Source organism: Entelurus aequoreus, linkage group LG05, assembly GCF_033978785.1.
Source record: "Entelurus aequoreus isolate RoL-2023_Sb linkage group LG05, RoL_Eaeq_v1.1, whole genome shotgun sequence".
In the NCBI taxonomy this organism is placed as follows: Eukaryota; Metazoa; Chordata; class Actinopteri; order Syngnathiformes; family Syngnathidae; genus Entelurus; species Entelurus aequoreus.
Window position 1 is genome coordinate 33,746,944 of NC_084735.1, and position 13,407 is coordinate 33,760,350.

Sequence of the window (13,407 nt, forward strand, 5' to 3'; positions counted from 1 at the left end):
CAAAGAGCTTTGAGTACCTTGAAGGTAGAAAAGCGCTATACAAGTATAACCCATTTACCATTTACTCAAGTAGTACATTGTTAGATACTACATTGACTTTCTTAGTCACCTGTAACACAAAGCTGAGATGTGGAGGTTTTGTTCAGATAGCTTAGCATATATTGACCAACATTGGATTGCTTTAGCATGTTTAATGTAGTACAAATAGGGTTACCAACAGTCCCTAGAAAAACAAAATTGTCCCATATTTAGAAACAAATGTACACAATCCATATTGAGCTGTCAAGGGATGCGTTTTGTCCTGTTTTTATCACTGGGAGAATAAAAAAAATGTGTGTAAAATATGAATTGATTCAATCGAATGACAAAAACTTTTTGCCACAGACTAAGCCAATCAACTATTGCAGTTACACCCTCCCGCCATTTTTGAGTATTAGCTTAGTCCTGGCTGCCACTCTGTCTTTGCCTGGCCACAGCTAGCCACCCATCTTCGGTCAATTGGATTCCACTGTGCCATTTTTTTCTTGAAAGCAAGGAGCAATCGGGGAAGTTTGGAGATCGTTTTTGAAAAGCTACATACTGTATGTGGCTACCACATCCGCAAGCTATGTGATAGTTCACTTTTTTAGAAGTGTCATTTAGCAATTTTGCTCTCTTGTTGTCATTATTATAATGATGTCTTGGCCTTCAATTACTAGTTATGAATCTAACTTGTGGAACATAAACATAATGGGCCTGATCTACTATGATTCAAATACCACACGCTGAACAGCGTGTGCAAACTACAAAATTGAATGTACTATTAGTTGCGTGTGAGCTACAAAGACTGTGTGTACAATAACAATTTATAAGAAGTGCTAAAATGGCGCAGACCGCTATATTAAATGAGGATTTTGCGTGCACTACTGGCATTATGTGTCCATGGAAACACTTATTTCCTGTCAAATTAATTCTTGTTAATATGATCTCCAACCTGTGTGCAATGTTGAACAAGCAGCACACTCTAACACATTTTCTGCAATATATAATCGCAATCTAGACAACAAAAACTGTTTTAGGCACGCTGTGACGGCGCTCGCTGCAGGGAGGCGGTGCACCATCACCACATCGCAGTGCATTGATGTGTCTGAAATTATCTAAACGCATATGGGAATACATTTCCTGTAAGAAAAAAAGAATGCCACTAAAAATAAGACTAGAAGACACAAAACACATCAATTAAATTTCTATTAATAAGCTCCTTAAAGGGGTCATGTTATTATTATTTTTTCTACATTTAAAACGTTTCCTTGTGGTCTACATAACATGTAATGGTGGTTCTTTGGTAAAAGTTTGCATAGATTATGTTTTACAGACCATCTTAAATCCGCTTATTTACGTGCCTCCACTTCAACTGCGTCTTCTCCCCGTCAGCTATGTTATAGATTTTAGCGCTTCCACATGGAGTCTACTGACAAATAAAGTTAGAACTATATGCTACTTTGTATTAGAAATGGCAACAGTGGAAGATGCATGTGCATGTACGAGCCAGTCTGCCCCACAACAAGAAGATAGCGAACAAGAAGTAACTTACTAACAGCAATGTCTGACTACATTGGCAGACTCACGCAAAGTTCTTTGGGTAAACCTTTATCATATATGGAGATATCGACTGAGGTCACATGTTGCAAAAACATCACAAATTGTGCAAATTCCAAACGGCTTGTTTGAAAGAAGTATGAAGGATATATATCTCCGCAATTTAAAATTTGCGGAACTTATGCAGATCCCAAACCCACAAAAACAGGTACCAATAGGTAAGAAAAGTTGGTTTTGCATAATAGGGCCTTTAAGTCATCCAGCAGCTATAAAATTATATTTCTGAATAGAAATATGTTGATTGTTGACATACACACATAGGTCAAAGGATTCTCTGTCCAATGGACCCTGCAGCCCAATCCCCTCCTTTCTCACAGTGTGTAACTACGTCAGTTTGCACATAACTTTCAAACGTGCTAAATATAGATCCAAAATAACGCCCGCGGAACAGTTTCAGCATTGATAAATCACAATGCACATGCGACTGCTGAATAATTATACATATTATGAAGACAGATACACTTTGCAGGGGTCTTCAATTTAGCCCACAAGACGTTATGTGTTTATTAACAAATGTAGCCTGAGTGTTTACCTCTTTCTCCCGGTTGTGCCTATTAATCTTAAATATCTGACGATCTTAATCCTACAATTTAGCGGCCATCTTGTTGTTAAAGTGGGTAATTCAGGTTAATGACCATGAATTGTGTTTGAAGTGATTACCACAGCAGAGCATTAATTATATGACCCAATCCAGACAGCCTTCCCAAGTCATGGCGCAAAAAAATGCAACATACACAAAAAGTCAACACACATGGTCACACATAACACAACCTTTGTGGATAATATGAAAAAACGTCTATGCACCATAAAAAAATATCAAAATTACACGTATTCAAATCCATTACAATGCATGATGGGAAAATGCCAAACACTCTACACTTATCCATGTTTGGCTCATTTTAGCTGCTTGATATTTCTGACTGATAACAAAACTTTAAGGAGGTCATCACGAAATTACACTAGGAGGGAGTTGAACTTTTACGTACTCTTAAAGTCCAATTACATTAATTATATAACCATTATATCAATATAATATTAACACATGTATATGTATCGGCTATATATACAAACCCCGTTTCCATATGAGTTGGGAAATTGTGTTAGATGTAAATATAAACGGAATACAATGATTTGCAAATTATTTTCAACCCATATTCAGTTGTATATGCTACAAAGATAACATATTTGATGTTCAAACTGATAAACTTTTTTTTTTGTTGCAAATAATCATTAACTTTCGAATTTGATGCCAGCAACACGTGACAAAGAAGTTGGGAAAGGTGGCAATAAATACTGATAAAGTTGAGGAATGCTCATCAAACACTTATTTGGAACATTCCACAGGTGAACAGGCAAATTGGGAACAGGTGGGTGCCATGATTGGGTATAAAAGTAGATTCCATGAAATGCTCAGTCATTCACAAACAAGGATGGGGCGAGGGTCACCACTTTGTCAACAAATGCGTGAGCAAATTATAGAACAATTTAAGAAAAACCTTTCTCAACCAGCTATTGCAAGGAATTTAGGGATTTCACCATCTACGGTCCGTAATATCATCAAAGGGTTCAGAGAATCTGGAGAAATCACTGCACGTAAACAGCTAAGCCCGTGACCTTCGATCCCTCAGGATCAACAAGCGACATCAGTGTGTAAAGGATATCCCCACATGGGCTCAGGAACACTTCAGAAACCCACTGTCAGTAACTACAGTTGGTCGCTACATCTGTAAGTGCAAGTTAAAACTCTCCTATGCAAGGCGAAAACCGTTTATCAACAACACCCAGAAACGCTGTCGGCTTCGCTGGGCCTGAGCTCATCTAAGATGGACTGATACAAAGTGGAAAAGCGTTCTGTGGTCTGACGAGTCCACATTTCAAATTGTTTTTGGAAACTGTGGACGTCGTGTCCTCCGGACCAAAGAGGAAAAGAACCATCCGGATTGTTATAGGCGCAAAGTTGAAAAGCCAGCATGTGTGATGGTATGGGGGTGTATTAGTGCCCACGACATGGGTAACTTACACATCTGTGAAGGCGCCATTAATGCTGAAAGGTACATACAGGTTTTCTGAGCAACATATGTTGCCATCCAAGCAACGTTACCATGGACGCCCCTGCTTATTTCAGCAAGACAATGCCAAGCCACGTGTTACATCAACGTGGCTTCATAGTAAAAGAGTGCGGGTACTAGACTGGCCTGCCTGTAGTCCAGACCTGTCTCCCATTGAAAATGTGTGGCGCATTATGAAGCCTAAAATACCACAACGGAGACCCCCGGACTGTTGAACAACTTAAGCTGTACATCAAGCAAGAATGGGAAAGAATTCCACCTGAGAAGCTTAAAAAATGTGTCTCCTCAGTTCCCAAACGTTTACTGAGTGTTGTTAAAAGGAAAGGCCATGTAACACAGTGGTGAACATGCCCTTTCCCAACTACTTTGGCACGTGTTGCAGCCATGAAATTCTAAGTTAATAATTATTTGCAAAAAAAAATAAAGTTTATGAGTTTGAACATATAATATCTTGTCTTTGTAGTGCATTCAATTGAATATGGGTTGAAAAGGATTTACAAATCATTGTATTCCGTTTATATTTACATATAACACAATTTCCCAACTCATATGGAAACGGGGTTTGTATATATATATGTGTGTGTGTATGTATGCATATACTGTATATGTATATATATAAATAAATACACACATATACACTGCACGATTGCATCAAGAAAAATTCCTAGTTGGTGAACCCGTTCTCAAACAATGGCAATAAAAACTATTTTGATTCTGATTCTGATTCTTATATATATATATATGTATACACGGTTACTTTACAGTTACTTTACATGCAGTCGGCTTTCAATCCCCGATCAAATTTTTTTATCCCAAGTCAAAAAGGTTTGACACCCCTAAGCTAATTCAGCTGCGCTCCCTATTTTGCTCATTTAAGAGACGCAATGCTGTGCGCAGGGGCTTAATAAATCAGCTTTGTGTGCACTATCAATTTGCACGCAAACCTTTAGAAGATCAGGCCCAATGTGTAGAGCTTTAGTATCATGACACTACACCTTAGAATAGTGACACCAATCTTTATAGTAGTGACATTACATAGGTCTGCAAATTAAACATTATGCTTCTATTTAAGGTTAATTAACATTTTACCACAATATAGCATGAAGACAATTACCATACTGTTTGAGTAGAGATTTGCTTCATAAATAAAACACAAATCAAATATTGATTTGTGTTTTATGGACAAAAAAAGTATTATTAAACAACTTCTTTCCCATGTATTTGTATTACACCAAAGCCAACATATCTAATTAAATTCTGCTTGGAGTCAAATAGCACGATATGTTTGCTCAGATTGTTAGTCAACCGGCTCATTTAAATCACAAAAGTTGAATGGATGCAACTCTAAAACATCTTCAACAGACAAGAATATAGTCCGGTTGCCCCCATTCAACCTTTGGGGATACCATAAAACTCATTTCACGCAAAAAATTGGGTCGACCAGCACAAGGTGTTTTTTGAGGCCACTGTGATTAAGGCCTATACAAATAAATTGTGATTGATTTTTTTCCAGTGAGTTGGCAACCATAACTACAAAATGTTTCAGAGTGGCCCCTACATCCTTCAACTTTTGCGGCCCTTGCTGGAAAAAGATTGGACACCCCTGCCTGTTGCTTTGTTGTATGGGATATATAACATATATTATATTGGACAAGTGCAGTTATAGTGTATATGTTAAAAGTAGATTAAGTGTACAATATTACTTCTTGGAGCCACGCACTCTGTGCACAGTTCATTAGTATTAAAGCTACAGAGTCACAAGACACTATACTGGGTCGTCTGAGACAAGTATGGGACTCTAAAGGCATGTATTAGTGATGTTCATGATCAGTGAGAGGCATACCCAGGCTATTTTCTTTAAATCATACAGTATTACTAGACAATACGTCTGTTGAATAACATTAATATATTTCTTTAGGACAATATTTGCACTTGTGTGCTTCCTAGAATGCGTCATCAAGGTCAGGGCCTGCATTTCTAGCCATTGAGAATGAATGAATTCATTAAATTCATGGTTTTATTTGCTGACTTCAGCTGCACAGTCAGTCATACAGTTATGCAGTCTATTATAAACAATATAACCAATTGTGTTAAGACTGAGTTAAACATTGTGTGAGTTCTGTTCATTAAAGCAGTGCTAAGGAATAGTTATTTCTTCTATAAATATTAATTTCCGCATGGGCTATTGGAAAGTATATTTTTTACTAAATGTGTATTTTATGAATAAAATATAAATGCCATTTTGGTAAGGTTGTATTTGTCTACCTAGATCAGGGGTCGGCAACCCAAAATGTTGAAAGAGCCATATTGGACCAAAAATACAAAAACAAATCTGTCTGGAGCCGCAAAAAATTAAAAGCCATATTACATGTGCCGTGAGATATAAATTGAATTAAGAGGACTTAAAGGAAACTAAATGAGCTCAAATATAGCTACAAATGAGGCATAATGATGCAATATGTACATATCGCTAGCCTAAATAGCATGTTAGCATCGATTAGCTTGCAGTCATGCAGTGACCAAATATGTCTGATTAGCACTCCACACAAGTCAATAACATCAACAAAACTCACCTTTGTGTGAGTTGCACAACGTTAAAAGTGTGGTGGACAAAATGAGACAGAAAAAGAAGTGGCATAAAACACGTCCTAGAAAGTCGGAGAAAGTTATACATGGAAACAAACTATACGGTGAGTTCAAGGACCGCCAAAATTAGTAGGACAAAACGGCGCTCGCCAAATACTCGAATCAGTGAAGCATGTTTAATATAAGCAGTGTGATTTATAACAATTAGGGAGGTTTGTGTCATGTTTGTAATCCTACAGAAACTATACTAAACAAAAAATAGATTTTTTTCCCCTCATCTTTTTCCATTCTTCATACATTTTTGAAAAATCTCCAGAGAGCCACTAGGGCGGCGCTAAAGAGCCGCATGCGGCTCTAGAGCCGCGGGTTGCCGACCCCCGACCTAGATAGACATGGTCAGAAGCTAATTATGCTATGCTAATTAAGCTAATCATGCAAGTGTAATGAATGCAAACACTAACAGAATTGCATCACCTATGCTATAACATTACGTCTTAAAATACAAAAAGACAAGGGACAAGCGGTAGAAAATGGATGGATGGATGGATGGATGGATTATTAGACTGCCTGCAGCCTCGAAAACAAACCTAATCTTTTTGACAGCTTTAAATAATTTTTCACTGTAATTTACTAAATAACTCCATTGCAGAAGGTCTTTAACAATGTATCAATAACCCAATTGCTTTGCTAATGTCAAAGGAAAACTGTGCTTTTTGGGGGGAATTTAGCCTATTGTCCACAATTCTTATGTGAGACAAGAACATACATGTCTTTCCCTTTTCTATGCATTTTAAATCATGTAAAAACTGCTAGTAAAAGAGGTGGATAACAACACAGGTAATGGGAATTAATTTATTCCACCTTTACCATCTATACTTAATACTATAAGGCTCTAAACTTGGCTCTCAACTATTGGAACGCAAAATAAAACAATTGCAACATTGCTAGGAAATGTATTTTTATCTGAGGAATAAGGATTATTCTAAATCTACCAGCGCAAGGAAAGCACAAGGGCTGAAATAATTAACCATCCCATCAGTCAACAGCCCAGTGGGGATGGACAGTGTAAGTCAGTGTTTTATGTTTTTATTTGAAATGTTTAGCAATAGTGATACATGATAATGCTCCAGGGCTCTCATGTTGCTGTCATGAGTGTCAGCAAAAAAAAAGAAACTGCTTTATATTTTGTTGTTGTTGACAGAAGTACAGTCCATTGCTGTGCACTCTATGAAATCAAAGTGGTGCGGATAGAAGTTACCGTAATGCCTAAAATGAGCAAAATACTGTAAATATTACTGTTATCATAAATGTGCATTTTACTGCATTACAAAGATACTCATTGCAGGGACTCAAAACCTGGGATTTATAGGCAGAATCGATCGTATGACCATTGTTAGTCAACTCTTACTACCAGTTTTTCACTATTTAAAATACACAGAAAAGGGAAAGACGTCTGTTCTTGACTCAAATAAGGATTGTGGCTGATGAGCAAACTTTAAAATATAAGTCCAGTGTTACGTTTTGGTGTTTTTCTGGATGCCGGGATGAAGAGACGTCAGGCAAGTGCAAAAAAAAAAGTCATTTTTATTAGGAAAAACGCAGGTAACATATAAACCAAAAATGTGCAAACAGGCGTTTGAAGGGCAAAGAAAATGATCCAGCCCTGTCTTCAGAGGAAGCAGCCTGATTGGCAACGAGGTACAGGTGTGTCCTGATTGCAACCAGGAACGTATATACGACATAAAATTAATAGGGACGGCGTGGTGAAGTTGGTAGAGTGGCCGTGTCAGCAATCGGAGGGTTGCTGGTTACTGGGGTTCAATCCCCACCTTCTACCATCCTAGTCACGTCCGTTGTGTCCTTGGGCAAGACACTTCACCCTTTGCCTCTGATGGCTGCTGGTTAGCGCCTTGCATGGCAGCTCCCGCCATCAGTGTGTGAATGTGTGTGTGAATGGGTGAATGTGGAAATACTGTCAAAGCGCTTTGAGTACCTTGAAGGTAGAAAAGCGCTATACAAGTATAACCCATTTATCATTTATCATTTAAATAAATGTAGTTTACATTACAGTGGCGTTACCATATATAAACGTACAGCAATACACTGTATAAAGACGATTTACAGCGACAAAAACTAATCAGAGGTACTAACAACAGATATTATAGAAGCGGATATCATTGTTTACATCCAGATCAGCTATCTTTGAAACAAACTCGGGAGTGAAGAGAATGCTCTGACTTTCCGAGTTGGAAATCCGACCTCGAGGGGAGTTTCAGTTGCAATATCCGACTAGGAACTTGGAAATTCCAAACTCCCAGTACAAATCAAACGCACCGATCGACCAGAGGGATTGTGGCAAATGGAGGCAAACAGGAAGTGAAAAGAAATAAGTGCCCTGGACAGGAAATATTACAAAATACAAGGAACTAATAACTGTCATGTGAGATCATGACATGCAGTTCCCCTTTAAATAGTAATATATAGCATAACTAATACAAACAGGTAAGTATAGTCTATATAATCTGTAATATTTTTTGTTGGACTTTTAAAGGCCTACTGAAACCCACTACTACCGACCACGCAGTCTGATAGTTTATATATCAATGATGAAATCTTAACATTATAACACATGCCAATACGGCCGGGTTAACTTATAAAGTGACATTTTAAATTTGCCGCTAAACTTCCGGTTCGAAACGCCTCTGAGGATGACGTATGCGCGTGACGTAGCCCGGCGAACACGGGTATGCCTTCCACATTGAAGCCAATACGAAAAAGCTCTGTTTTCATTTCATAATTCCACAGTATTCTGGACATCTGTGTTCGTGAATCTGTTGCAATCATGTTCATTGCATTATGGAGAAGGAAGCTGAGCAAGCAAAGAAGAAAGTTGTCGGTGCGAAATGGACGTATTTTTCGAACGTAGTCAGCAACAACAGTACACAGCCGGCGCTTCTTTGTTTACATTCCCGAAAGATGCAGTCAAGATGGAAGAACTCGGATAACAGAGACTCTAACCAGGAGGACTTTTGACTTGGATACACAGACGCCTGTAGAGAACTGGGACAACACAGACTCTTACCAGGATTACTTTGATTTGGATGACAAAGACGCAGACGTGCTACTGTGAGTATGCAGCTTTGGCTTCTAAACATTTGATCGCTTGACCGTATGTGCGCAACTTTTTTTTGCGTATGTACGTAACTTTTTTAAAATATATAAGTTTTATGAACCTTGGGTTAGGTGAACGGTCTTTTGGGCTGAGTGATTGTGTGTGTTGATCAGGTGTTTGAATTGTATTGGCGTGTTCTATGGAGCTAGGAGCTAGCAGAGGAGCTAGGAGCTAGCGTAACAAACACGCAGGTGTTTTTATGCAGGATTAATTTGTGGCATATTAAATATAAGCCTGGTTGTGTTGTGGCTAATAGAGTATATATATGTCTTGTGTTTATTTACTGTTGTAGTCATTCCCAGCTGAATATCAGGTCACCCCCGGCTCTCACAGCATCTTCCCTATCTGAATAGCTTCAACTCCCCACTAGTCCTTCACTTGCACTTTACTCATCCACAAATCTTTCATCCTCGCTCAAATGAATGGGGAAATTGTCGCTTTCTCGGTCCGAATCTCTCTCACTTCATGCGGCCATCATTGTAAACAATAGGGAACTTTGCGTATATGTTCAACTGACTACGTCACGCTACTTCCGGTAGGGGCAAGCCTTTTTTTTATCAGATACCAAAAGTTGCAATCTTTATCGTCGTTGTTCTATACTAAATCCTTTCAGCAAAAATATGGCAATATCGCGAAATGATCAAGTATGACACATAGAATAGATCTGCTATCCCCGTTTAAATAAAAAAAAATCATTTCAGTAGGCCTTTAATTTGAAGTATAGTTCCAATGCAGAAATGTCCCAGTCTTTTTTAAATGGACCCTTAGTTGACCACAAGTTTTTGATTGTGCTTAATGACATTTTGATGATTATCCAATGAAATTGGCAAAAAGTCATCCTCATGCAATAATACAAGTGTGTGAAGACTGAATTTACCAGAGCACAAAGCAAGTCCACCGCCTCCAATATCAGCTCTTGATGGCCGATCCTGGACACTCCCAAATCCTCCAGCTCCTGGTGGGTGATTCGCAGCAGCTGGTCCCCCCCAACGTTCTCCCTCTCGAATGTCTTGATGTACTGCTGCAGGCAGTCGTCCAGTCCTGAGGGGAGCAAACAACTTCAACTGTTACGCTTGCCAATGGTTTGTTGCCTGGCAATGGCACATTTTTGCATGTATAAGTCGGTCAAACACGTCTTGCACTCAGGCTTCTCATTGAGTTGCTTCACAGAGTGTTTGCACAGGTTCTGAGATGTCTTGGGCCCTCGCACGGGAAATCATGATTCCCGTTAGTCAACAGACCTGGGGTCCATTTTGGAGACAGACTAAAAAAAGCGATGAAACCGTCTGTGCTCCGCTTGTTTTTACATCTTTCTCTGAGGCAGCAGGTGTTAAATCCTTTGGTGGTGCAATTGTTGTTAAAAAGCAGCGTCTGCCTGCATCCATGCTTATGAAAGATTATTATGCAAGGTAAGAACACACACAAAAAACACATTTCAACTTAGAATAATTATTGGATGAAATACATTTTTGCCGCAAATGTAAAATATGAACATAATGTATAATGATAAATGAAATGCAGTTCTGCATACTGTATATTGAATAATGTAAGGAATTATTTCAATTTTCAGAGCATCACCGATCCAAGAGTTAAAGGTTATATGCTATATATAAAGGATTTTATTGGTTTTATAGGTTATTTTGATTTTAATTTGAACTATGATTATTTTTATGATTACTGTATTTTCCTGACTATAAGCTGCTTTTTTTCCCTATGCTTTGCAACTCGTGGCTTATAAAGCGGTGCGGCTAATTTACGTATTTTTCTTCGCTAACGATCATAAAGTTTTGTATTCAACAAATAGTTTTCAACACCGACAGACGCTGAAAATGTGTGTTATTGTTTGTGCTATGGTGCTATCTTTTGGAAAAGTTCGCTCACTGCAGGTGCTGCAGGTTAAAAATGTACTTTTTGTTTCGTGCCTTGAACCGTAACTAAATACAGTTTCAAGTACTATTCTTTACGGTTCCTGTGCCGTTGTCTAGTCGAAAAGGGATTTGTAACATAAAGAACAGACGCTATGCACTTGTTTGTTCTAATTAAACAGTTTAATTAACAAAGGATAGTAAATCTAATTTACATAGTCACTAAAGCGAGGCTTGGCAGCATAGCGTTTCTGCTCGAAAGGATTCTTCATTCATCACGCCAAGCAACGTTTGTAAGTTTTACAATATAACTAAAACCATTCAGACTTACTAGACGGTCCCATGTGTAATATCTGTAGAAATGTTTTTGTGCATATTTGTACGTGCCATCGGAATGTAATTAAGGAAGCAAATATGCTAACATGTTTACAAGTGTCTGTGTTAGCTTTATTAACTTACAATGGCATTTTATTGGTATTGTTTCAGTTTTGTAAATTCACCAAAACTCCACCGTGGACTTATTGAGTCTGTTTAGCTGATTGGAGTGCTAGCTTCCACAGCCAGTGGGTCCATGACGATGACTTTCGTTTTGTTTGATCAGTTGTTTTACTGCCGTGTGACAGGCACCATTTGTTAACAATTAAGGTATGTACATAAACATTTACAAAATCTTTCGTATTGGTATATATCTGCCATTTATGGTCCGGTGCAGCTAATATATGTAAAAATAATAATTTCTTCTAAAATTTGGTGGGCTTAAAGGGGAACTGCACTTTTTTGGGAATCGTTTACAATCATTATGAAAGACATGATGACGGATGGACTTTTTTTATGCATTCTAAATATTAAATAAACGTACAGTATATAATAGTTTGCTTACAGCGGAGCCAATGGGAGCTCCACTATTCCGCCCATAAAATCCAATAACCATTCAAAAAGCACCAACAATATTTAAATTAAATTTCGTGACTGGAATATTAACCAAGTATTAGTAATATTAATATTATAAGCGCTAACGCAGTCAAATTATTTATAGCGGCGACGTAATCACTTCTGTTTGTCCCTATGTTAACATCATTGAGTGGTCTGCTGTTTTCTCGCTTCCCTGCTCCCTGTAAGTTTATTGTAGATCATAAATCATGCCTCTCACTTGGAAAGTAGATGGCTGGGAATATAACCGTACAAATTCGGACACTTTGACCGCCATTTAGGACCTGGAACTGGTAAGAACGACACAAAAAGCGTTTTTTTCACCTAAATAGAACCTTTATTTAACCAAATAAATGGGAATACATGACAACCCAGCATTCGGCATCCTAATGACAGCAGACCTTGCACAGTAAGTGATGTCTTATTATGTTTATTGGCTCTCATAAAGTCTGCAGTGAGCAGAAATCAGTGATGAAATGGAAAAAAAGCAAACGTTGTCATGCATTTTTTAAATTAATGCACCGCATATGCTTAAAATGATCAAAATACATATATTAAATGTTATTAAAAATGTGCCCGTCACCACATTATATGTATACTTACATCATGTGTATAAAACCTTAATGGAGGTGTTTGGATTTTTTTACGGGCTCTATAGGCAGGATTGAATGACTCACATAATATTTACAATGCAAAAACATTTTTTAAATGCATCCATCGTCATGTCTTTCATAATGATTGAGTACGATAGGCAAAATTCTAAAAAAACAAAAAAAAGAGCAGTTCCCATTTAAATACGGGTGTGCTCTACAGCCTGAAAAGTACTTAATTTATTTTTGTTTCCTTCTTCTAATTTTCTGTGAAGCACTTTGATATGCCTTGTGTACAGATTGTGTTCCATAAATAAACTTGCCTTGCTTAGCTTTTGATTTGATTTAATTCAATTACTTTATTTTGCTTCCTGGATCTTTCACAGTTTTATTCACTCTCATGTTTATCAGACGATCTGCTCAAGCTAAAAAATATTATTCATCGCCCCAGGAAAATGTGTTATTGAATTAATAAAATGTTAATAGAAAACACAGTTAAATGTCACAGGAAGGCCCTGCATTTTAACAGGCAGGCAAGACTATCACCTTTTTGGGCC

The 13,407-nt window shown here is 37.8% G+C and overlaps 1 protein-coding gene across 10 annotated transcripts in view; it reads right to left on the reverse strand.

Moving 5' to 3' along the window:
• The window catches only part of LOC133650538 (connector enhancer of kinase suppressor of ras 2-like), an 88,640-nt gene that overhangs the window by 64,291 nt on the left and 10,942 nt on the right, over positions 1-13,407 (reverse strand). For all 10 annotated transcript variants that reach the window (XR_009826236.1, XM_062047891.1, XM_062047889.1 and 7 more), the window contains exon 2: positions 10,343-10,506. Coding sequence is in view for 9 of the 10 variants with exons in the window: in XM_062047891.1 (XP_061903875.1) it covers positions 10,343-10,506 (164 nt within the window). In the remaining variant the exon portion in view is untranslated. The remainder of the gene's footprint in view (positions 1-10,342; positions 10,507-13,407) is intronic.